Consider the following 24,350-nt stretch of genomic DNA (forward strand, 5'->3'; position numbering starts at 1 on the left):
GGAAACCTGGCACCATCCCTACAATGAAGCATGGTGGTGACAGCATCATGCTTTGGGGATGTTTTTCAGCGGCAGGGACTCGGGGACTCTTCAGGATTGAGGCAAAGATGAACGGAGCAAAGTACAGTGCTGAAAACCTGCACCAGAGCGCTCAGGACCTCAGACTGGAGCGAAGGTTCACCTTCCAACAGGACAACAACCCTAAGCACACAGCTAAGACAATGCAGGAGTGGCTTCGGGACAAGCCAGATCCCGGACTTGAACCACATCGAACATTTCTGGAGAGACCTGAAAATAGCTGATTAGCAACTCTCCCAATCCAATCTGACAGAGCTTGAGAGGATCTGCAGAGAAGAATGAGAGAAACTCCCCAAAAGCAGGTGTGCCAAGCTTGCAGCGTCATACCCAAGAAGACTCAGGGCTGTATCTCTGCCAAAGGTGCTTCAACAAAGTACTAAGTAAAGAGTCTGAATACTTATGTAGATGTGATATTTCAGTTTTTTACACTACCGGTCAAAGGTTTTAGAACACCTACTCATTCAAGGGTTTTTATTTGGTGTTCAACACCATAGTGCCCTCAAAGCTCATCAATAAACTAAGGACCCTGGGATAAACACCGCCCTCTGAAACTGGATCCTGGACTTCCTGATGGGCCACTCCCAGGTGGTAAGGATAGATAACAACACATCCGCCAAGCTTATCCTCAACATGGGGGACCCTCAGGGGTGCGTGCTCAGTCCCCTCCTGTACTCCCTGTTCACTCATGACTGCATGGCCAGACATGACTCCAACACCATCATTAAGTTTGGCTATGACAGGTAGGCCTGATCACAGACAACGACAAGACACCCTATAAGGAGGTGGTCAGAGACCTGGCCGTGTGGTGCCAGGATAACAACATCTCCCTCAGCATGACCAAGACAAATGAGATGATTGTGGACTACAGGAAAAGGAGGACTGAGCACGCCCCCATTCTCACTGACGGGGCTGTTGTGGAGCAGGTTGAGAGCTTTAGGTTCGTTGGTGTCCACATTACCAACAAACTAACATGGTCCAAGCACACCAAGACAGTCATGAAGAGGGCACAACAAAACCTCAGGAGACTGAAAAGATTTGGCATGGGTCCTCAGATCCTCAAAAGGTTCTACAGCTGCACCATCGAGAGCATACTGACTGGTTGCATCACTGCCTGGTATGGTAACAGAGGGTAGTGTGTACGGCCCAGTACATCACTGGGGCCAAGCTTCCTGCCATCCAGGACCTCTATACTAGGCAGTGTCAGAGAAAGGCCCTATAAATTGTCAATGACTCCAGACACCCTAGTCATAGACTGTTCTCTCTGCTGCTGCACGGCAAACGGTACCGGAACACCAAGTCTAGGTCCAAGAGGCTTCTAAACAGCTTCTTCCCCCAAGCCATAAGACTCCTGAACATCTAATCAAATGGCTACCCAGACAATTTGCATTTCCCACGCCCACCCTCCCCCCTTTTATGCCGCTGCTACTCTGTAATTATCTATACATTATCTATGCATAGTCACTAATAACTCTACCTACATGTACAAATTACCTCAATTACCTCGACTAACCAGTGCCCCCGCACATTGACTCTGTACCGGTACCCCTGTATATAGTCTCGCTATTGTTATTTTACTGCTGCTCTTTAATTACTTGTTCCTTTTATTTCTTATTCTTATTCATATTTTTCACTGCATTGTTGGTTAGGGGCTTGTAAGTAAGCATTTCACTGTAAGGTCTACACCTGTCTACACGCATGTGACTAATACAATACAATTTAATTTGATTCTTTATTTTTGCTATTTTGTACACTGTAGATTAATAGTGAAGACATCAAAACTATGAAATAACACACATGGACTCATGTAGTAACCAGAAAAGTGTTAAACAAATCAACATATATTTTATACTTGAGATTCTTCAAATAGCCACCCTTTGCCTTGATAACAGCTTTGCACATTCTAGGCATTCTCTCAACCAGCTTCATGAGGTAGTCACCTGAGTGCATTTCAATTAACAGGTGTGCCTTGTTGAAAGTTAATTTGTGGAATTTATTTCCTTCTTAATGCGTTTCAGTTGTGTTGTGACAAGGTAGGTGTGGTATAATAAAGATAGCCCTATTTGTTAAAAGACGAAGTCCATATTATTGCAAAAACAGCTCAATTGAGCAAAGAGACGACAGTCCATCATTACTTTAAGACGTGAATGTCAGTGAATACAGAGAATTTCAAGAACTTTGAAAGTTTCTTCAAGTGCAGTCGCAAAAACCATCAGGCGCTGTGATGAACCTGGCTCTCATGAGGACTGCCACAGACCCAGAGTTACCTCTCCTGCAGAGGATACGTTCATTAGAGTTACCAGCCTCAGATTGGAGCCCAAATAATTGCTTCACAGAGTTCAAGTAACATACACATCTCAACATCAACTGTTCAGAGGAGACTGTGTGAATCAGGCCTTCATGGTCGAGTTGCTGCAACGAAACCACTACTAAAGGACACCAATATAGAAGAAGAGACTTGCTTGGACCAAGAAACAAGAGCAATGGACATTAGACCGATGGAAATTTGTCCTTTGGTCTGGAGTCCAAATTGGACATTTTTGGTTCCAACCGCCGTGTCTTTATGAGCCACCGGTGTGGGTGAATGGATGATCTCTTCATGTGTATTTCCCACCGTAAAGCATAGAGGAGGAGGTGTGGTGGTGTGGGGATGCTTTGCAGGTGACACTATCTGTGATTTATTTAGAATTCAAGGCACATTTAACCAGCATGGCTACCACAGCATTCTGCAGCGATACGCCATCACATTTGGTTTGCGCTTAGCGCTTAGCGCTTTGTTTTTCAACAGGACAATGACCCAACACACCTCCAGGCTGTGTAAGGTCTATTTTACCAAGAAGGAGAGTGATGGAGGCGGCAGGTAGCCTAGTGGTTAGAGCGTTGTGCCAGTATCCGAAAGGTAGATCGAATCCCCGAGCTGACAAGGTAAAAATCTGTCGTTCTGCCCCTGAACTAGGCAGTTAACCCACTGTTCCTAGGTCATCATTGTAAATAAGCATTTGTTCTTAACTGACTTGCCTAGTTAAATAAAGGTTCAATTAAATTTAACAAAATGAAGTGCTGCATCAGATGACCTAGCCTCCACAATTACCTGGCCTCAACCCAATTGAGATGGTTGGGGAAGAGTTGGACCACAGAGTGAAGGAAAAGCATTCAACAAGTGCTCAGCAAATGTGGGAACTCCTTCAAGACTGTTGGAAAATCATTCCAGGTGAAGCTGGTTGAGAGAATGCCAAGAGTGTGCAAAGTTGTCATCAAGGGAAAGGGTGGCTACTTTGAAGGATCTCCAATCTAAATTATATTTTGATTTGTTTAACACCTTTTTGGTTACTACATGATTCCATGTGTTATTTCATAGTTTTGATGTCTTCACTCTTATTCTACAATGTAGAAAATAGTTTTTTTTAAATAAAGAAAAAGCCTTGAATGAGTAGGTGTTCTAAAACTTTTGACCGTTAGTGTATTTTTATTCTATTTTTACTTACATTTCTAAAAACCTGTTTTTGTTTGGATGTAAAGCAACAACATTTTGAAAAGTATTTTGGTCTGAATACTTTACGAATGCACTGTATGTCTGCAGAGGTCTAACACAGCTAAATTTAAACTGCTTTGTTTGACCCAAAGATACAATTCAGTAAACGGCTGAGTAAAAAAAAGTGTATAATTTCCGTGCACGTTTCGACATATCTAAAAATAAAATCACTTCTAAAACACTCACTTAATGCAAATTAGAGGCATACATGCAAGAGTAACAGATGTTTGTAAGGATTCTGTATGACACCGAGGTTCTCTTCTCCATACATCTCTGTAATAAGAACGTTTGTGAACGAAGCTTTTTAGTTATTCTATAAAATAATTGTCTAAAGGACAAAGGAGGTTAGATGCTTGGCTTGTACCTAAAGCAATGGTTGGAACACTTGTTTTATAGCTTATTTAAAACACAACACTGCATCTTTTGATGGGGGTTTTATAGAGCAAATGCTCCAATTAGAGAGACCCCAAAGCAAGTATTATGGTAGATCCCATTGTCACAAATTGGCTGTTCTTGTTGTACTGTAGTACAGGCCAGTGGTTGTGATGAGTGACTTCCTAAAGGGAGAGGCAGGTAGTTCTTGAGGGGATAAGGGCCTCTTTCCTCCTTCTCAGGAAATGAATGGAGGAAAGGAACTAGCATGATGAAGTCCCCTAGATTTCACCTTCTATTGAGAGACAAAGAAGTGCTCCATTTGCGTGTAGCTGGATTCATCATGGGTAAGCTTGGTGGCAATATGTTTCATGAGTTTAGAGATGATAAAATACTGTAGTCTTGTTGTGAGGAATGATGTGATACTCAGGAATTCAATATAATCCATTAGTTTACATCATTGTACAAACATCAAAATAAAATCATTAGCTCAAAAACCATCCTAGGGAATATTTTCACTCAGTGCTACAACCATTGTAAACAAAGATTTATGGTCGCTAAAGACTGACACGAAGCGTAGTTGCCTAGTTAAATAAAGGTTAAATAAATTAAATTAAATAAAAAATGTATGTCATAAAACAAGGTGCTGGCAAGGATTTGCCTGACCCATTTAGTGCAAGTCATTGTTGGTTCACCTCTCTGTTGCTTGTGAGTGCGAGTATGCTGCTTTGGTTGGCTGGGTGCCTTGGTGGGTCACGGGGATAATGTGTCTGTGTGAGGCCCCCAGAGACACCCTGGGAATGGGTAATCTGGCACTAGGGCTGGGGCAGGGCTGGCAGAGTCATATACATTAGGGAACAGTTTAGCAAAACGTTTTAAAACGTTCTTCAATCAAAAATGGAAAACATTGGAAAGTTGGACAAGTATTGGACAAGTTCAGGTTGTCCCTCCCTGTTTCAGTACTTCTATCTTTCATTTGTTGCCAAATGAATACAAAGCAGGTGCCAGTAGGCAGGGCCTCTGTTGGAAACTATTTCCAGGGCCTACAGCAACTGCTTCCTGACAAAACAGCCAGTGTAACAATTCACAGTCTGGCTACATTTCAATTGGGCCATATTCAGTCATTGACCTTTAGCAATGACAGTCAACCTAGTCAGAATTGTTGTTTATAGATTACATTTTCCTAAGCATCCTGTCTTCGGGGGTCTGTTTTGAAATGGGAAATGGGGTTCTTAGAAACCTCTGAAGTGTAGTTACCATAGTGATCCTTAGCTGACCCCGGAGACTTTAAGAGGAAAAACAGAGTCACAGAAAGTTGAAGTCAGCTCGCAAACCTTGAATTCATATCAATGAAATGCATAATGCTCACTGTTTGTATTTGGTTTTTACTAGAGAAACATAAACACGGTATGTTCACAGGTGAGATGTTGTGATAAGTACAAATCGATAAACAAAATATACAGTTGAAGTCGGATGTTTACATACACTTAGGTTGGAGTCATTAAAACTAGTTTTTCAACCACTCCACACATTTCTTGTCAACAAACTATAGTTTTGGCTAGTCGGTTAGGACATCGACTTTGTGCAACAGAATGCATTTAGCAGTAAGAGGCTGCCTGCTGTTGTGTTGTGTTATCCTGTGTGTTAGGTATGCCTAAGGATGCACATGGATTTAGTGTGAATTATGTAGTGCTATTGCAGTTGATCCTGTGAATACTGACAGAGTGTGGCAAGAAACAAACACAGAGACAGTGATGTGATTGTTAAGTCAATTTAATAATGTTTTGATAAACACTACCATTCAAAAGTTTGGGGTCACTTAGAAATGTCCTTGTTTTTTAAAGAAAAGCACATTTTTTGTCCATTAAAATAACATCAAATTAATCAGAAATACAGTGTAGACATTGTTAATGTTGTAACTGACTATTGTAGCTGAAAACGACTGATTGTTAATAGTATATCTACAGTTGAAGTCAGAAGTTTACAAACACTTACGTTGGTGTCATTAAAACTAGTTTTTCAACCACTCCACAAATTTCTTGTTAACAAACTATAGTTTTGGCAAGTCGGTTAGGACATCTACTTTAGTGCATGACACAAGTCATTTTTCCAAAAATTATTTCACTTATAATTCACTGTATCACAATTCCAGTGGGTCAGAAGTTTACATACACTAAGTTGCCTGTGCCTTTAAACAACTTGGAAAATTCCAGAAAATGATGTCATGGCTTTAGAAGCTTCCGTTAGGCTAATTGACATAATTTGAGTCAATTGGAGGTGTACCTGTGGATGTATTTCAAGGCCTACCTTCAAACTCAGTGCCTCTTCGCTTGACATCATGGGAAAATCAAAAGAAATCAGCCAAGACCTCAGAAAAAATTGTAGTGCTCCACAAGTCTGGTTCATCCTTGGGAGCAATTTCCAAACGCCTGAAGGTACCTTGTTCATCTGTACAAACAATGGTACTCAAGTATAAACACCATAGGTCCACGCAGCCGTCATACCGCTCAGGAAGGAGACGCATTCTGTCTCCTAGAGATTAAAGTACTTTGGTGAGAAAAGTGCAAATCAATCCCAGAACAACAGCAAAGGAACCTTGTGAAGATGCTGAAGGAAACAGGTACAAAAGTATATATATCCACAGTAAAACGAGTCCTATATCGACATAACCTGAAAGGCCGCTCAGCAAGGAAGAAGCCACTGCTCCAAACACTCCATAAAAAGCCAGACTATGGTTTTCAACTGCACATGGGGATAAAGATCGTACTGTTTGGAGAAATGTCCTTCGGTCTGATGAAACAAAAATAGAACTGTTTGGCCATAATGACCATTGTTATGTTTGGAGGAAAAAGGGGGAGGCTTGCAAGTCGAAGAACACCATCCCAACCATGAAGCACAGGGGTGGCAGCATCATGTTGTGTGGATGCTTTGCTGAAGGAGGGACTGGTGCATTTCACAAAATAGATGGCATCATGAGGCAGGAAAATGATGTGGATATATTGAAGCAACATCTCAAGACGCAAATGGGTCTTCCAAATGGACAATGACCCCAAGCATACTTCCTTAGTTGTGGCAAACTGGCTTAGGACTACAAAGTCAAGGTATTGGAGTGGTCATTACAATGCCCTGACCTCAATGCTATGGACAATGTGTGGGCAGAACTGAAAAAGCGTGTGCGAGCAAGGAGGCCTACCAACCTGACTCAGTTACACCAGCTCTGTCAGGAGGAATGGGCCAAGATTCACCCAACTTATTGTGGGAAGCTTGAGGAAGGCTACCTGAATCATTTGACCCAAGTTAAACCATTTAAAGGCAATGCTACCAAATGCTAATTCAGTGTATGTAAACTTCGGACCCACTGGGAATGTGATGAAAGAAATAAAAGCTGAAATAAATAATTCTCTCAACTATTATTCTGACATTTCACATTCTTAAAATGAAGTGGTGATCCTAACTGACCGAAAACAGGGAATTTATACTGGGATTAAACGTCGGGAATTGTGAAAAACTGAGTTTAAATGTATTTGGCTAAGGAGTATGTAAACCTCCGACTTCAACTGTAAGTATTCAAACACAGTCCTTTCAAAGTGGTGTTGCATATAAAGCCCCACAGTGGCGGTGTCATACCCATAAAACCTAGCGGTGAAACAGGGAAATGGTTCCAATAATTTTTCTATCATTCATTTTTTCCATAGGTTATTTTAGAAACACTTTAAACATGGGGTGTGTTTCGTGCAGGCTTACACTGGCGTGACATTTTGATAACTATGTACATATGTTTTGGACAAGGGGACTTTTATCAACATATTCGCCTCTATTTTCTCTGAGATTCCAAAATGCTAATTTGCATCAGACATCATGCAAAACTACAAATCCTTGCATGCTCCCGTCATCTCTAGCTGATACCTTTACCAACAGCTATTGTGTCAATTTAAAGCTTGCACAAGACAGTTCACATAATTGTCCATATAAAGAAATGTAGCTAATGTTTTCATGACTCCATTTAGATGACATTAGATAGTTGATCCAGATATTCTTACCATTCTTGCCTCGATTCAGCAGTCTCGTCAAGATCATCATGGCATTTGTAGTTCTTTATGATAGCCACATTAGCAGCTAATTAGCATTTAATTTGGGGGGGTAAATACAGGCAATTATAGGTTGATAAGAGTCACCTTTACACAGTTATCAGAACATCAAACCAGGCTAAGCCTACACAAAACACAGGCCTTATTTTAAGTGTTTCTAATATCCCCTATGGGAAAAATTAATGGTGGATAAACGATTGGAACCGTTTCCCTGTTTGACCGCTAGGTTTTATGGGTATTATGACTCATACTGTGGTACTCTATAACACACATTTACAGATGTAGGATCTTAATTTGAGCCAGTTTCCTATAGCAAGTCTGAAATTTGTGGAAATTACTTTTAGAATCATTTGTGAAATTACAAACTTTAGAAACCTTTTTAAACCTCATACACTACAAGGTTAAACTGTCCTGCGTTGCAGGATAGTTCTACTGCAACAGTGTGATCAAATTAAGATCCATCCTACATCTGTAATGAGGCACATATAAAACATTATTTGTGACAAAATGTGTGTAATATCACTGCTCTTGATTTAGAGACGTACCAGAAATTATAGAGTGCATATATTCACTGCGCAGAATGGGCACCAAAACACAGACTAATTAATTGCGAAGTTGGCTCACCATCTTCTCATGTGATGGAGTAGTAGATGCAGTACTGAAATTGCCCCAGGGTGAGACGGTAGATTCTGGGGGGTTATGTTTGGAACGTTGCCCAGACTACCAGTGGAGCATAATATTTTGTGTATGTGTGTGAGAATTCAAATTAATAGATTGGTGTAGATGCAGTCAATAGCTCATATTCATTCTGAACCTCTCTCTCTCTCTCTTTACCTTTAAAAATGTATGTTTGAGAAAAAACCTCCAAGCCATTTTGTTTAAATAGTTAATTAGCTAGGAATAGCCAGCAGATTAGAGTGGACTCCATCAACTCAAGGGCTGAGTCCCAAATAGCACCCTATTCCCTATATAATGCACTACTTTTTACCAGAACCTTATGGGTAGCCTAGAACAAGTGAACGGATAGCTTGTTTCTGTCTGGGGGGAGAGAGATGGAGGGAGAGAAGGGCCAATGCAGAGGTTAACTCATCTTAAGTGCCATTTGAGACATTCTTACTGTGTAACAATTAAGTCCACTTTTTAGAAAACAATTGGTCTTTATTCTCTTATTTATTTATTAATTTGCAATGACAGGTTAAATGTACATGTACACTACCATTCAAAAGTTTTGTGGGTTTTTGAAACCCGCAAAACACCAGTCTCAACATCAACAGTGAAGAGGCGACTCCGGTATGCTGGCCTTCTAGGCAGAGTTGCAAAGAAAAAAAAACATATCTCAGACTGGCCAATAAAAAGAAAAGATTAAGATGAGCAAAAGAACACAGACACTGGACAGAGGAACTCGAAGGCCAGCATCCCGGAGTTGCCTCTTCACTGTTGACGTTGAGACTGGTGTTTTGCGGGTACTATTTAATGAAGCTGCCAGTTGAGGCATCTGTTTCTCAAACTAGACACTAATGTACTTGTCCTCTTGCCCAGTTGTGCACGGGAGCCTCCCACTCCTCTTTTTATTCTGGTTAGAGTCAGTTTGTGCTGTTCTGTGAAGTGAGGAGTACACAGCGTTGTACAAGATCTTCAGTTTCTTGGCAATTTCTCGCCTGGAATAGCCTTCATTTCTCAGAACAAGAATAGACTGATGTGTTTCAGAAGAACGTTTTTTGTTTCTGGCCATTTTGAGCCTGTAATCGAACCCACAAATGCTGATGTTCCAGATACTCATCTAGTCTAAAGAAGGCCAGTTTTATTGCTTCTTGAATCAGAACAACTGTTTTCAGCTGTGCTAACATAGTTGCAAAAGGGTTTTCTAAAGATCAATTAGCCTTTTAAAATGGTCAACTTGGATTAGCTAACACAACTTGCCATTGGAACACAGGAGTGATTGTTGCTGATAATGGGCCTATGTACATTTGAAGTCGAATTTTACATACTCCTTAGCGAAATACATTTAAACTCAGTTTTTCACAATTCCTGACATTTAATTCCAGTAAAAAATTCCCTTTCTTAGGTCAGTTAGGATCACCACTTTATTTTAAGAATGTGAAATGTCAGAATAATAGTAGAGATAATTATTTATTTCAGCTTTTATTTCTTTCATCACATTCCCAGTCTGTCAGAAGTTTACATACACTCAATTAGTATTTGGTAGCATTGCCTTTAAATTCTTTAACTTGGGTCAAACGTTTCGGGTAGCCTTCCACAAGCTTCCCACAATAAGTTGGGTGAATCTTGGCCCATTCCTCCTGACAGAGCTGGTGTAACTGAGTCAGGTTGGTAGGCCTACTTTCTCTCACACAGTCTTTTTCAGTTCTGCCCTCAAATGTTCTATTGGATTGAGGCCAGGGCTTTGTGATGACCACTCAAATACCTTGACTTTGTTGTCCTTAAGCCATTTTGTCACAACTTTGGAAGTATGCTTAGGGTCATTGTCCATTTGGAAGACCCATTTGCGACCAAGCTTTAACTTCCTGACTGATGCCTTGAGATGTTGCTTCAATATATCCACATCATTTTCCGACCTCATGATGCAATCTATTTTGTGAAGTGCACCAGTCCCTCCTGCAGCAAAGCACCCCCACAACATGATGCTGCCACCCCCGTGCTTCACAGTTGGGATGGTGTTCTTCGGCTTGCAAGCCGCCCCCTTATTCATCATTATGGCCAAACAGTTCTATTTTTGTTTCATCAGACCAGAGGACATTTCTCCAAAAAGTATATTTATCCCCATGTGCAGTTGCAAACCTTAGTCTGGCTTTTTTATGGCGTACTATTGTTCGTACAGATGAACGTGGTACCTTCAGGCATTTGGAAATTGCTCACAAGGATGAACCAGACTTGTGGAAGTCTACAAATGTTTTTCTGAGGTCTTGGTTGATTTCTGTTGATTTTCCCATGATGTCAAGCGAAGAGGCACTGAGTTTGAAGGTAGGCCTTGAAATACATCCACAGGTACACCTCCAATTGACTCAAATGATGTCAATTAGCTATCAGAAGCTTCTAAAGCCATGACATCATTTTCTGGAATTTTCCAAGCTGTTTAAAGGCACAGTCAACTTAGTGTATGTAAACGTCTGACCCACTGGAATTGTGATACAGTGAATAATAAGTTAAATAATCTGTCTGTAAACAATTGTTGGAAAAATGACTTGTGTCATGCACAACGTAGATGTCTTAACCGACTTGCCAAAACTATAGTTTGTTAACAAGAAATTTGTGGAGTGGTTGAAAAACGAGTCTTAATGACTCCAACCTAAGTGTTTGTAAGCTTCTGACTTTAACTGTAGATATTCCAGCTACACTTGTCAGTTACAACATTAACAATGTCTACACTGTATTTCTGAATTGTGATACAGTGAATTATAAGTGAAATAATTTTGGGAAAAATGACTTGTGTCATGCACTAAAGTAGATGTCCTAACCGACTTGCCAAAACTATAGTTTGTTAACAAGAAATTTGTGGAGTGGTTGAAAAACTAGTTTTAATGACACCAACGTAAGTGTTTGTAAACTTCTGACTTCAACTGTAGATATACTATTAACAATCAGTCGTTTTCAGCTACAATAGTCAGTTACAACATTAACAATGTCTACACTGTATTTCTGATTAATTTGATGTTATTTTAATGGACAAAAAATGTGCTTTTCTTTAAAAAAACAAGGACATTTCTAAGTGACCCCAAACGTTTGAACGGTAGTGTTTATCAACACCATTATTAAATTGACTTAACAATCACATCACGGTCTCTGTGTTTGTTTCTTGCCACACTCTGTCAGTATTCACAGGATCAACTGCAATAGCACTACATAATTCACACTAAATCCATGTGCATCCTTAGGCATACCTAACACACAGGATAACACAACACAACAGCAGGCAGCCTCTTACATGCTGACCAGACCGGACACGTCGTATCGCAAAATAAATGTAGAAATCCATGTTATTCAATTATTGCACCCACACTGCTCGCGCGCGACACATGTTTAATGCTTTTCGACCTGTCCCCAAATGAATGTCATTGGTTCAGAGTTTGTTTTGATATATTAACCTGCGTGTCGTGATCGCCTTTGGTGTGGAGGGACAAAATACATTTATGCACAATAGCGCACGATGGCTCACGTGCACAGCTGGTTTGGGTTCCATGTTACTGCTAAATGCATTCTGTTGCATATGAGCTGTAAGACCCAATATTAGAAATGAATCCTAGTCAAATGAATTGTAGATAGAATTGTAAAAGAATGAAGAGAGATGAAAAGGGCTGCATGAAAACTCTAATATGATGTGATTCTTTATATGCTATACGTGTATAAAACTCTAATATGATATGATTCTTTAAATGCTATACGTGTATAAAACTCTATGATATGATTCTTTATATGCTATACGTGTATAAAACTCTATGATATGATTCTTTATATGCTATACGTGTATAAAACTCTATGATATGATTCTTTATATGCTATACGTGTATAAAACTCTATGATATGATTCTTTATATACTGTACGTGTATAAAACTCTAATATGATATGATTCTTTATATGCTATACGTGTATAAAACTCTAATATGATATGATTCTTTATATGCTATACGTGTATAAAACTCTAATATGATATGATTCTTTATATGCTATACGTGTATAAAACTCTAATATGATATGATTCTTTAAATGCTATACGTGTATAAAACTCTATGATATGATTCTTTATATGCTATACGTGTATAAAACTCTGATATGATTCTTTATATGCTATACGTGTATAAAACTCTATGATATGATTCTTTATATGCTATACGTGTATAAAACTCTATGATATGATTCTTTATATGCTACACGTGTATAAAACTCTAATATGATATGATTCTTTATATGCTATACGTGTATAAAACTCTATGATATGATTCTTTATATACTGTACGTGTATAAAACTCTAATATGATATGATTCTTTATATGCTATACGTGTATAAAACTCTAATATGATATGATTCTTTATATGCTATACGTGTATAAAACTCTAATATGATATGATTCTTTATATGCTATACGTGTATAAAACTCTAATATGATATGATTCTTTATATACTGTACGTGTATAAAACTCTATGATATGATTCTTTATATACTGTACGTGTATAAAACTCTATGATATGATTATTTATATACTGTACGTGTATAACCAAACAGAGATTCTTAGCTGTTACGCCAAAAGATCGAAACTTTTTGACAAGGCCCCTGCTGGTTCTTTTCCGTCTAGACTTACCCCCACACCAGGGTGTCACCAGTGTTTTATGTTAATGTAGGCTCCAGTGTTATTGTGTTTCCATCAGGAGTGTGACATGACAGAGGAGAATCAACAACATCTGCATCATCAAGACTGTTGTTTTGTAAGAAGGTGTTAAAGTCCACAGTTAGCCTTTGTTATGTAAATGGTGGCTGAAAAGTACACAGGGCCTTGCCTTGGCTCCAAGTCAGAGCTGGCCTGCTGGAGTCATGGCCCAGTGAGACATGGGTGCCAGCCAGCGTAGATTGAAACAGAAAAGTTTGAGACTATTGGTTAAAACACTGGGGTAAATCCTCGGTGGAACTGTCATTTGGCTCATGGATATATTGTTTCCTTTTATTCCAGGTATTTCCATGCCATCTACCTGGGCATCCGGAGCCGGCGCAGTGGGGACCATGACCGCTGGAGGTTCTACTGGAGGATGGTATACGAGTTCGCTGACGTCAGCATGCTGCACCTCCTGGCCACCTTCCTGGAGAGCGCTCCTCAGCTGGTCCTGCAGCTCTGCATCATCATCCAGACTCACAAACTGCAGGCCGTCCAAGGTACTGGCTGGAACCACACCCTGTATTAACACTCTCGCTTTCACCTCATCTATCTGCCACTGTACACATACTGTAAATACACAGGCCATCCAACATACTTTCTGAAAACCCCACTTTCTAACACTCCATTTTCACTACTCCCATTCACTATTCCCATTCACTATTCCCGTTCACTATTCCCATTCACTATTCCCATTCACTATTCCCATTCACTATTCCCATTCACTACTCCCGTTCACTATTCCCGTTCACTATTCCCATTCACTATTCCCATTCACTATTCCCATTCACTATTCCCATTCTGTCTGTTGTAAAGCTTTTTTACAGGTTGGGATGTATCGGTTGCCACGGTTTAAAAGAACACCCCCCACCCAGGTGTTATATTGTAAGCCAGGGCTGTATGGAATACTTATTTGTCAGTGTAAACAGAAGAAAATGCAGGCATAATGTAATGCACAGTGGTCCTCTGTCCAATGCAAAGAATCATGTTCAATTATATTAACTGGGCTGGCACACAGAGACACGCAGACACACGCAGACACACACACACACACAGGGAGGGAAGCTGGCCACATTTAGGCCAGTGGAAGGCTTCCAGGCCTGCTATGGGCTTAAACGATACAACAAGTCTTCTCCTTGTCCCTCATCCACTCCACAGTCTTGCTTTGCGCTGCCTTCTCTGCTGTGCTGAGTCACTGGAAGGAGTCTTTGCTGCCTTAAGAGGCACTTATGCTCTTTTTGCTACGTTAAAGAAGATTTGGCCTGCTCTGACGAGAGGAGAGGAGAGGGTGGTTCGGCAAATTCTGTGATCAGCTTGAGAGGGAGAGAAAAAAGAATAGAGAGGATGCTGACGTGTTTGTGGATCTAGTCATTGTCAGTTGTATTCCTTCTTGTCAGTCTCTCTCCATACATCATTGCAAAATGATTCTATTCATACTGTATGAGTTGCATCACAAGATTTACAAGTGGACAATGTACATAATGCAAGATGTTAATCACTGTAGCTAGGAGCCTTGGGAAAAGGGGAGAGAGTATATTTTTCCATTTGAAATTCACAAGCTGCTATAGTACAATGTGCCACAGCCAGAGAAATGTGGATGGAGCGGGTGGGGAAAGTTAATTGATCTGAAAATCCCATCCTCGGCTCATCGACACTCGAGGACCCTCCCCCATACCGTTTTGCTCATAAACAGTTTTCTATAAAAAAATACATGAACATGTGGTTGTTCAATGTTGGCTCCTCTAATGTACAGTGTGTTATACATTTGGTTTCTATCACCAACGAGACCTGGCCATTAGATATCTGGACCCCCTAGGTCTCTCTAACCTCAATTGACCTCAGGTAGCATCACTCACAGGACTCCTCCAATGCTTCGAGGGAGGAACCAGTGTTAAAAGAAAATACTCAATCAATGGTCACTTTTATTACCTGGTCTAAACCCTTGTAGGGTTTTCTTACTTTCTTTCCATTGACTATGTACTGCAACAGTAGCGTTCCCATTTGAAGAGAATGTGGAGCTTTCTGTTGACATGATGCTGCATGTTAATCTGTCTCCGTGTATGGGTTTTCTCAGTCCATTCATTTGTTCTCATTCATTTCTTAGGAGGCTAGAGACTGTAACAACATATTTACAGCATACAATCATCTTGTCATCTAATAAGATTAGGGCACTATAATTACATTTTTTTCATGACAGTCTCGCTCGCTTGCTCTCTCTCTACTTCTCTCTCTACTTCTCTCTCTCTCTCTCGCAGTCTTTCTCTCTCATTATTTCTTATAATGTTTCCCTACCCCTCTCTAAGTTTCCATAGCTACTGTGGTTTTATCCCACACTAGCAGTCAGCCAGCCCTCATCAGTCGTCAGATTCTCCTCTTTTACACTCTGTCAGAGGGACACACTTCCTTCCTGGGAGAATAAATATTCTCCAGGAGGCCTATCCTACCAGCTCCTGTAAGTGAGCAATTCTTCAGCTTGACTGTATTTCTTGCAGCACTTTTCCTGAATTACCACCTTCTTTGTCTTCACTGCAATCATAAAAATTAGGGCTATTCAGCAACCCAACTCTGCCTGTAGTCAAGAGTACAGTGCAGGTGGTTTGCCTATAGTATGAATATGAAAACACACTTCACGTGGTTACTCTTTTATTGGAAAAGAACAGGAGAAATTAGAGATAGTGTTGTAAAATATCAACACTATGTGATAACCGAGCGAGCTACCAATCGATAGCTTTTTGAAATGCAAGCCAAGTCCTACCTTCTGTGTTAAGAAACCATTTAATTAACCCAGTGGCATATCACCGCTCATTTGTCTAAAGCATTTAGGTAGAACAATACAGCCTATATAGTCTGATAAATTAGCCCCTGTGTTTAAACACCCACCATAGTAAGGATGAGCTTGCTTTCTCCCTTTCCAAATAACTGTGTGTTAATGTGTTTGACAAGGCTGGCTGAGGCCCCCTGTGTTTGCTCTTTAAATTACTTGTCTTCATTCCTCTCTCTGCTAGATATGTTCATTGAGGTAATGTCTTCTTCTTCACCACAACAGTCTGTCTGACTCTCTCCCCTGTTCTGGATTGATTGTAGAAGGCCAATCCTGGCTGTTTTTCAAATCCCTGCAGTTAAGCAAGATGTTATTTTGATCATGCGGCCATGATCTCCCTCTCTCTCTCTTCAATTTAAGAGCTTTATTGGCATGTGAAACATATGTTTACATTGCCAAAGCAAGTGAAATAGATAATAAACCAAAGTGAAATAAACAAAAAATGAACAGTAAACATTACACTCACAAAAGTTCCAAAAGAATAAAGACATTTCACATGAAATATGTGTCTCTAATATAGTCATACATTTGGCAGGAGGTTAGGAAGTGAAGCTCAGTTTCCACCTCATTTTCTGGGCAGTGTTTTGTGGGATATTTTTTGCAGGATTCTGCATGCAGAGTCCCAATTTGGTGTTTGTCCCATTTTGTGAATTGTTGCCTTGTCACTCAGATAATTCACATCTCTCTCTCTCTCTCTCTCTCTCTCTGTGTCTCTCTCTCTCTCTGTGTGTCTCAACTTGCATTGCATTCCTGTTTTGACCAATTTATGAGGAAAATTTTGGCAATTCTACAATCGCTTCACATTCTATTTTCCAAAAAGGAGACATATTCTTTCCAACCTTGAAAATGCTAGGGATTCCTTTCACATCAGAGCAGCATTCACTTCGTTTGAAGTCAATCCAGGACAAGGAATTCCATTTTGTATGCATCGATAAGGTGCTGTGTGATGTCTCGGGAAGATCAAAGAACTTATTTTTGGACATCACAGTCTGAGTAGCGGCTACAGATGTCATATTATTCAACCTTTGAAACCAGATAAGAAGATAAAAGTAGAAGTTGCCCTAAGATTTAAAGACATGCTACGGTACTTTGGCGACTAGTAAGTATTTTTTAAACCTGCTGCTTTGGGCTGGATGTGTCAACGTGTAGTTCATACATGCATAATCTATGGAAAGGTGGAAAGGGTTCTACATTGAACCCAAAGAGTTCTTCCTGGAAACAAAAATAGTTATTCAAAGGGTTCTCCTATGGGGACAGCCGAAGAACCCTTTTAGGTTCTAGATACCACCTTTTGAAAGGGACTGATTTGACTGGGTCTAATTGTGTTGCTGTACCGGGGCTCTGTAGGGTCTGTTTGTGTTTCTGGAAGCTGCGCAGAGCCATTTTTTCCTATGTTTACCCACACCTGGGGCAGCCCCTTAGCAATTCAAGTTTCAGCCAATGAGCTTCAGCCCCTCGCCATTGGAGTGACAACTAATAAGACGCGCACACAGTAGAGAGAGAGAGCATTTGTGACGTAGTACGCAATTTTCGGGGGCCACTTTTTGCTCGTGGTGATAATTTCAGAACTACTAGCTAAAAAGTATACAAAAGTACCAGAGAATCTTTTTTTAAGTGTCACAGAGAGAGTTATCTAGAGAGTAAGTTAACCAGCTCTGTTGCTTGCAGTGAGAAATCCATAGTGTCGTTTTATAAAAGGAGTGACAAACCAAGGAACTATCAGTAACACTATGGTTGCCAAAGGCATGGGTCGATGAGGAGAAAACCACTCTGACAAAGCTCAACTGTACAGTATACCAGGAAGCAGACACTCATGAGCGTTTTATTTCCAATATCCATTTCCCAGTGCTGTCAACAGTGACATTGCTACTGCTGCTGCTGAAGCAGGTATTTCCCATCAGTTGGTTATTTTACTGTTAAGTCCTCTGTGTGGAAGATACTAAGGAGACACAGGCTCCGTCTGAAAATGACAATTCCCTATATAGTGCTTATACTCTATAGTAATTATATAGTACTTTTGGGCAAATCCTTTGCAGTCCGAAATGGCCCCCAATTCCCTATATAGTGCACTAGTCTGGTTAAAGGTAATGCACTGCATATGGAATAGGGTGCCATTTGGGATGCTGCAGCCCCAGACAGTGCTGCAGTGCTCCTGCTGTGGTTTACATAACCCCCTCTCCTCCCTGGTCCCCAGCCCGCCCCATTCCCCAAATTACTGTAGCTTCTGTGAGCAAGACGAGCAGAGAGGAGAGGAGAGGAGAGGAGCATTACATGACCAGTCAAATCACACAGCCCAGTAACCAGGAAGCATGCTACTGGACCATTCCAGCCAGGCAGGTTCCTCTGGCTTTGGCTTCCCTCCCCTCATCGAGATGCACTGCACATTTGTGTGTGAGGACAGAGGAGGGGCTATGCTTCCTTCCGCAGAAACACACACGCACTTGCACACACACACACTCACACGCATGCACTAAACTAAACGCGTGCTAAACATGCACAAACGCATGCACGCAGGGCCTAGCTCCAGAATAAGAATCGCAGCCAACTCCCAGTCCCCTGCCACTCCTGGCCTCAGCCTGTTAATTATCCCACTCCACACAGTAGTCATTAAACCCTTTCATCATGCCCCAACAGCCAACACCTAATGGCCTGGCCTGCATCTAACTGGGTTTAACACTGTCATCAATCAATGACAAGCAAATTCACACATGGAAATAAATAGACCAATCGATATAGTAGATACAGTTGATAAAAAAAAGCATCTGCTTAAAGGCATAGTTATATTATTGATAGATAGACAGACAGCTGTCTGATTCTCCCAGCTCAATGTACTGTATGTGGTGGACAGACCATAGTGGTCGAAGAAAGATAATTATTTTCTGCCATGTTTAATGAACATGTTGTCCTACTGTATACATCACACCATCCAGTTCTGACATCCTTAAAAAAAACGGACTCGGTTTGACTTTGAAGTGAAATTTACTCGAAAGCGCAGGAGTCAGCCATATGTTCACTTCTGATAACAAAATGCAATTGACTGTGATGGTCCTGGGTGTTAAAGGTCAGGAACAGGGAGATAAGTCACGCCTATAGTTCCACGTAGTCCCATAGAGACTTATTTAGGAGACATTACACAAAGGGAAGCCACAGAAAGGATAATAGGCTCACACTTTGCTGTACTGAAAGGCTTCTTGAGTAATGTGACAAGGTTGACGTGGCACCAAAACGCAGGCTCTGAAGAGCCGTGGTACCACATAAATATCCATCCACAAGGAGGCAAAGAGTTTTGAGTGAGGCACTAAAGAAAAGATCTTCATGCTTTGATATATGCACATACATCGAAGATGTCCTATATTTTCCACTTCATCTAAGCTCTTCGTTTACATTTGGAAGGGTGTTTGGGTGGCTTTCGTTTTCAACGATTGACGCTGGATCTACTAATCCATATGCAGGATAATGAATTGATTATGTATGAGGTTGTTTCTATATGGACAGAAAGTGTCTGTAGCAGCCACATCCTAACCCAAAATCCAGGTTAGACAGACAAATATCTTTCCCACAACAGTGCAGTCTAGAGAATGTTAAGTATTCCTTGCCATCATCATGTTTTTCTCTCCCTTTTCCCACTAAAGCACAGCTTGTTGCCAGACCTCTTTGTGGATGAGGCTCCACTTCACAGTGGTAGCTATAACTCTTTATTGTAAGAGGAGCCAAGGGAGCTGTGTTAAAATGAATAGCAATCATCTCCATTTCAATGTGGTCTGATCTGATCGAACCTTTAAAGGCACAACCTAGTCCACCCAGCCAGGCCTTTAGACTATTGGATGAACTGAGGTTATCGGCGCAGCTCGACCAGTCTTCATTCACCAGATCGCTTCACTCTCTCTTTGCTCTTGAGAATGTAATAAAGCAAGTGTGTTTACTGAGAGGCCTAGCTGCCTCGAATTATGGCAAAGAGTAAGTGACTGTCGTGCGCCTTAATAACGACTGTTCCTCACTTTTTATTTGCTCAATGATTGAATGACATGGTTTATTAAAGCTTCCCAAAGAAAATGGAGAGTGGGCTGAATGGGGACATTCCATTCTGAACAGGCTGATGGAAAATAAGCTTTAACTTTTAATTGGATACAAAGCTGTTGCAATTAAGATTTCAGAGCCACTCGTGTTAATGGGAAGCCATCTTCGTTTGGCATGGTCCAACAGCACCATTGTATAATTGCCAGAGAGAGGTCCAGGTCTACATCCAAAATGGCACCCTATTCCCTATATAGTGGGGGGCTCTATAGTGGGCTCAAAAGTAGTGCACTATAGGGAATAGGGTACTATTTGGGATGTATACCAGGATTTTATATGGTCCTCCTCCGTGTGATTAAAGGGTTGCATGAACTTGAATGGCTGCCAATTAGCATCTTATTGCTCCTGCTTTCAGTGTTTATAGTCAAATTGTAGTCTAAAGAGTTTCTCTTGAATCCCTAGGGGTTTACAGAGGAATAATAAACAGTAGATGTATTCAACAGAATTTACTTCACAAAGCTAGTTAAATGCAGTCAATTCAGTCTGTTGACTTGTTCTTTCTCTAGTGTGTGTGTGTGTGTGTGTGTGTGTGTGTGTGTGTGTGTGTGTGTGTGTGTGTGTACAAGTGCATGTGTGGGCTGTTGTCTCCCTCTGGTATCGAGGCCAGGAGATGGTCTCCTCTCGCTCTTGATAGAGAACGATCACTCCAGCAACATGAGCACTTAGTAACCATGGCACCCAGCTCAGAGAAACCCAGTGTCATTACTCTCCAGCCAGGATTCCCTGGACCTCTGCCATCACAGCCATCTTTACTGGAGCTAACTGAGTACCAAGTAACAATAAAGTCCCTCAGTTCAGTAATTTCAGAGCTAAACACCACCAGTGGGCCTTGTAAATTACTGTATTTTGCAGGCAGCTTGGAAAAGAATGGGGTTAATATTGAGTTAATTGTGCAGTGGTGTAAAGTCCTTAAGTAAAAATACTTTAAAGTACCACTTAAGTCGTTTTTGGGGGTATCTGTAGTACTTTACTATTTATACTTTTGACAACTTTTACTTCACTACATTCCTAAATAAAAGTATGTACTTTTTACTTTTGTTAGGATATAGCCTTATTCTAATATTGATTAAATATTTTTTTTCCTCATCGATCTACACACAATACCCCTTAATGACACTGGTTTTGAGGTTTTTTTTGCTAATTAAAAAAAATAAAAAAATAAACTTAAATATCACATTTACATAAGTATTCAGACCCTTTACTCAGTACTTTGTTGAAGCAACTTTGGTAGGGATTACAACCTCAAGTCTTCTTGGGTATAACGCTATAAGCTTGACACACCTGTATTTGGGGAGTATCTCCCATTCTTCTCTGCAGATCCTCTCAAGCTCTGTCAAGTTAGATGTGGAGCGTTGCTGCACAGCTATTTACAGCTCTCACCAGAGATGTTTGATTGGGTTCAAGTCCGGGCTCTGGCTGGGACACTCAAGGACATTCAGAGACTTGTCCCGAAGCCACTCCTGCATTGTCTTGGCAGTGTGCTTAAGTTCGTTGTCCTGTTGGAAGGTGAACCTTCGCCCCAGTCTGAGGTCCTAAGTGCTCTAGAACAGATTTTCATCAAGGATCTCTCTGCACTTTGCTCTGTTCCACTTTGCCTCGATCCTGACTAGTCTCCCAGTCCTTGCCGCTAAACAAAATCCCCACAGCATGATGCTGCCACCACCATACTTTACCGTAGGGATGGTGCCAGGTTTCCGTCTGGTCACTCAACCATAAAGCCCTGGTGGAGTGCTGCAGAGATGGTTGTCCTTCTCGAAGGTTCTCCCATCTCCACAGAGGAACTCCAGAGCTCTGTCAGAGTGACCATCCTGTCTCTGAGCTCTACTGACAATTTGGTTTTTGCTCTGACATGCACTGTCAACTGTGGGACCTTATATAGACAGGTGTGTGCCTTTCCAAATCATGTCCAATCAATTGAATTTACCACAGGTGGACTCCAATCAAGTTGTAGAAACATCTCGAGGATGATGAATGGAAAGAGGATGTGACTGAGCTCAATTTCGAGTCTCATAACAAAAGGTCTGAATACTTATGTAAATAAGTTATTTTTATTTTACATTTTTTATAAATTAGCAAAAATGTCTAACAACCTGTTATTCACTCTGTCATTATGTTGTATTGTGTGTAGATTGCTGAGGATTTTTATTTATTTAATCAATTTTGGAATAAGGCTGTTACGTAACAAAATGTGAAAAAAAGTCAAGGGGTCTGAATACTTTCCAAAGGTAATGTATTTTCGCAATTACATTTACTTTTGATACTTAAGTATATTTCAAACCAAATACTTTTAGACAATTACTCAAATAGTATTTTACTGGGTGACTTTCACTTTTACTTGAGTAATTTTCTATTTTTAAACTTTTTTTCCCCACCATTGGTAGATATTGCTATGCAGTTCCTCCCACTAAGTTCTATGGGCCCGGGGCTGGGTTTCTACTAAGCTAACATATGGAATTGTTTTAAGATGGTCATACCAAGGATCATTTAGCTATTTTATTTAGAATTTTAGGACCCCTGTAGGTATATAAAAAATATATTACAAAATTATTTGATGAAATATTGAATTTGCCCTTACTGCTATGAGCCAATAGAAACGCATTGAAAAACAGATTCATACATGGGGGAAATAACATAGTCCAAAATTAAATTAAAAGGAAGTATGTTTTGAAGTGTCTGTCCTTTATCTGAGAGATATAGGAAAGCTAAAAAAACATATATATATATATATTGTTCTCCCCACTGTGTGTATATATAAATATATATTTATATATATTTATATATACACACAGTGGGGAGAACAAGTATTTGATACACTGCCGATTTTGCAAGTTTTCCTACTTACAAAGCATGTAGAGGTCTGTAATCATAGGTACAGTTCAACCGTGAGAGACAGAATCTAAAACAAAAATCCAGAAAATTACATTGTATGATTTTTAAGTAATTAATTTGCATTGTTGCCTTCTCACCAAGCTGCTTGCCTATTGTCCTGTAGCCCATCCCAGCCTTGTGCAGGTCTACAATTGTATCTCTGATGTCCTTACACCCTCTCTGGTCTTGGCCATTGTGGAGTCTGTTTGATTGAGTGTGAGGACAGGTTTCTTTTAAACGGGTAACAAGTTCAAACAGGTGCAGTTAATACAGGTAATGAGTGGAGAACAGGAGGGCTTCTTAAAGAAAAACTAACAGGTCTGTGAGAGCCTGAATTCTTACTGGTTGTTAGGTGATCAAATACTTATGTCATGCAATAAAATGCTAATTAATTACTTAAAAATCATACAATGTGATTTTCTGGATTTTTGTTTTAGATTCCGTCTCTCATAGTTGAAGTGCACCTGTGACTTACATGCTTTGTAAGTAGGAAAATCTGCAGCGTATCAAATACTTGTTCTCCCCACTGAATATACACAGACTACCGTTCAAACGTTTGGGTCACTTAGAAATGTCCTTGTTTTTGAAAGAAAAGCATATTTTTTTGTCCATTAAAATAACATAAAATTGATCAGAATGACAGTGTAGACATTGTTACTGTTGTAAATGACTATTGTAGCTGGAAACTGCTTATTTTTAATGGCCCATTATCAGCAAACATCACTCCTGTGTTCCAATGGCACATTGTGTTAGCTAATCCAAGTTTATCATTTAAAAATGCTAATTGATCATTAGAAAACCCTTTTGCAACTATGTTAGGACAGCTGAAAACTGTTGTTCTGATTAAAGAAGCAATGAAACTGGCCTTCTTTAGTTGAGTATCTGGAACATCAGCATTTGTGGGTTCGATTACAGGCTTCATTAAATAGTACCATCAAAACACCAGTGTCAATGTCAACATTGAAGAGGCAACTCCGGGATGCTGGCCTTCTAGGCAGTTGCAAAGAAAAAAACATATCTCAGACTGGCCAATGAAAAGAAAATATTAAGATGGGCAAAAGAACACAGACACTGGACAGAGGAAGATTGGAATTTTTTTTTATGGACAGACAAATCTAAGTTTGAGGTGTTCGGATC

The 24,350-nt window shown here is 40.3% G+C and overlaps 1 protein-coding gene across 1 annotated transcript in view; it reads left to right on the forward strand.

The window, feature by feature from the left end:
- Nucleotides 1–648: 648 nt before the first annotated feature.
- Nucleotides 649–24,350, forward strand: part of LOC115101786 (XK-related protein 4) — a 37,138-nt gene continuing 13,436 nt past the window's right edge. The window contains exons 1-3 of the mRNA XM_065006081.1: nucleotides 649–666; nucleotides 819–1,015; nucleotides 13,751–13,950. Coding sequence (XP_064862153.1) covers nucleotides 649–666; nucleotides 819–1,015; nucleotides 13,751–13,950 — 415 coding nt within the window. The remainder of the gene's footprint in view (nucleotides 667–818; nucleotides 1,016–13,750; nucleotides 13,951–24,350) is intronic.

The sequence above is a fragment of the Oncorhynchus nerka genome, linkage group LG20 (genome assembly GCF_034236695.1).
Source record: "Oncorhynchus nerka isolate Pitt River linkage group LG20, Oner_Uvic_2.0, whole genome shotgun sequence".
NCBI lineage: Eukaryota > Metazoa > Chordata > Actinopteri > Salmoniformes > Salmonidae > Oncorhynchus > Oncorhynchus nerka.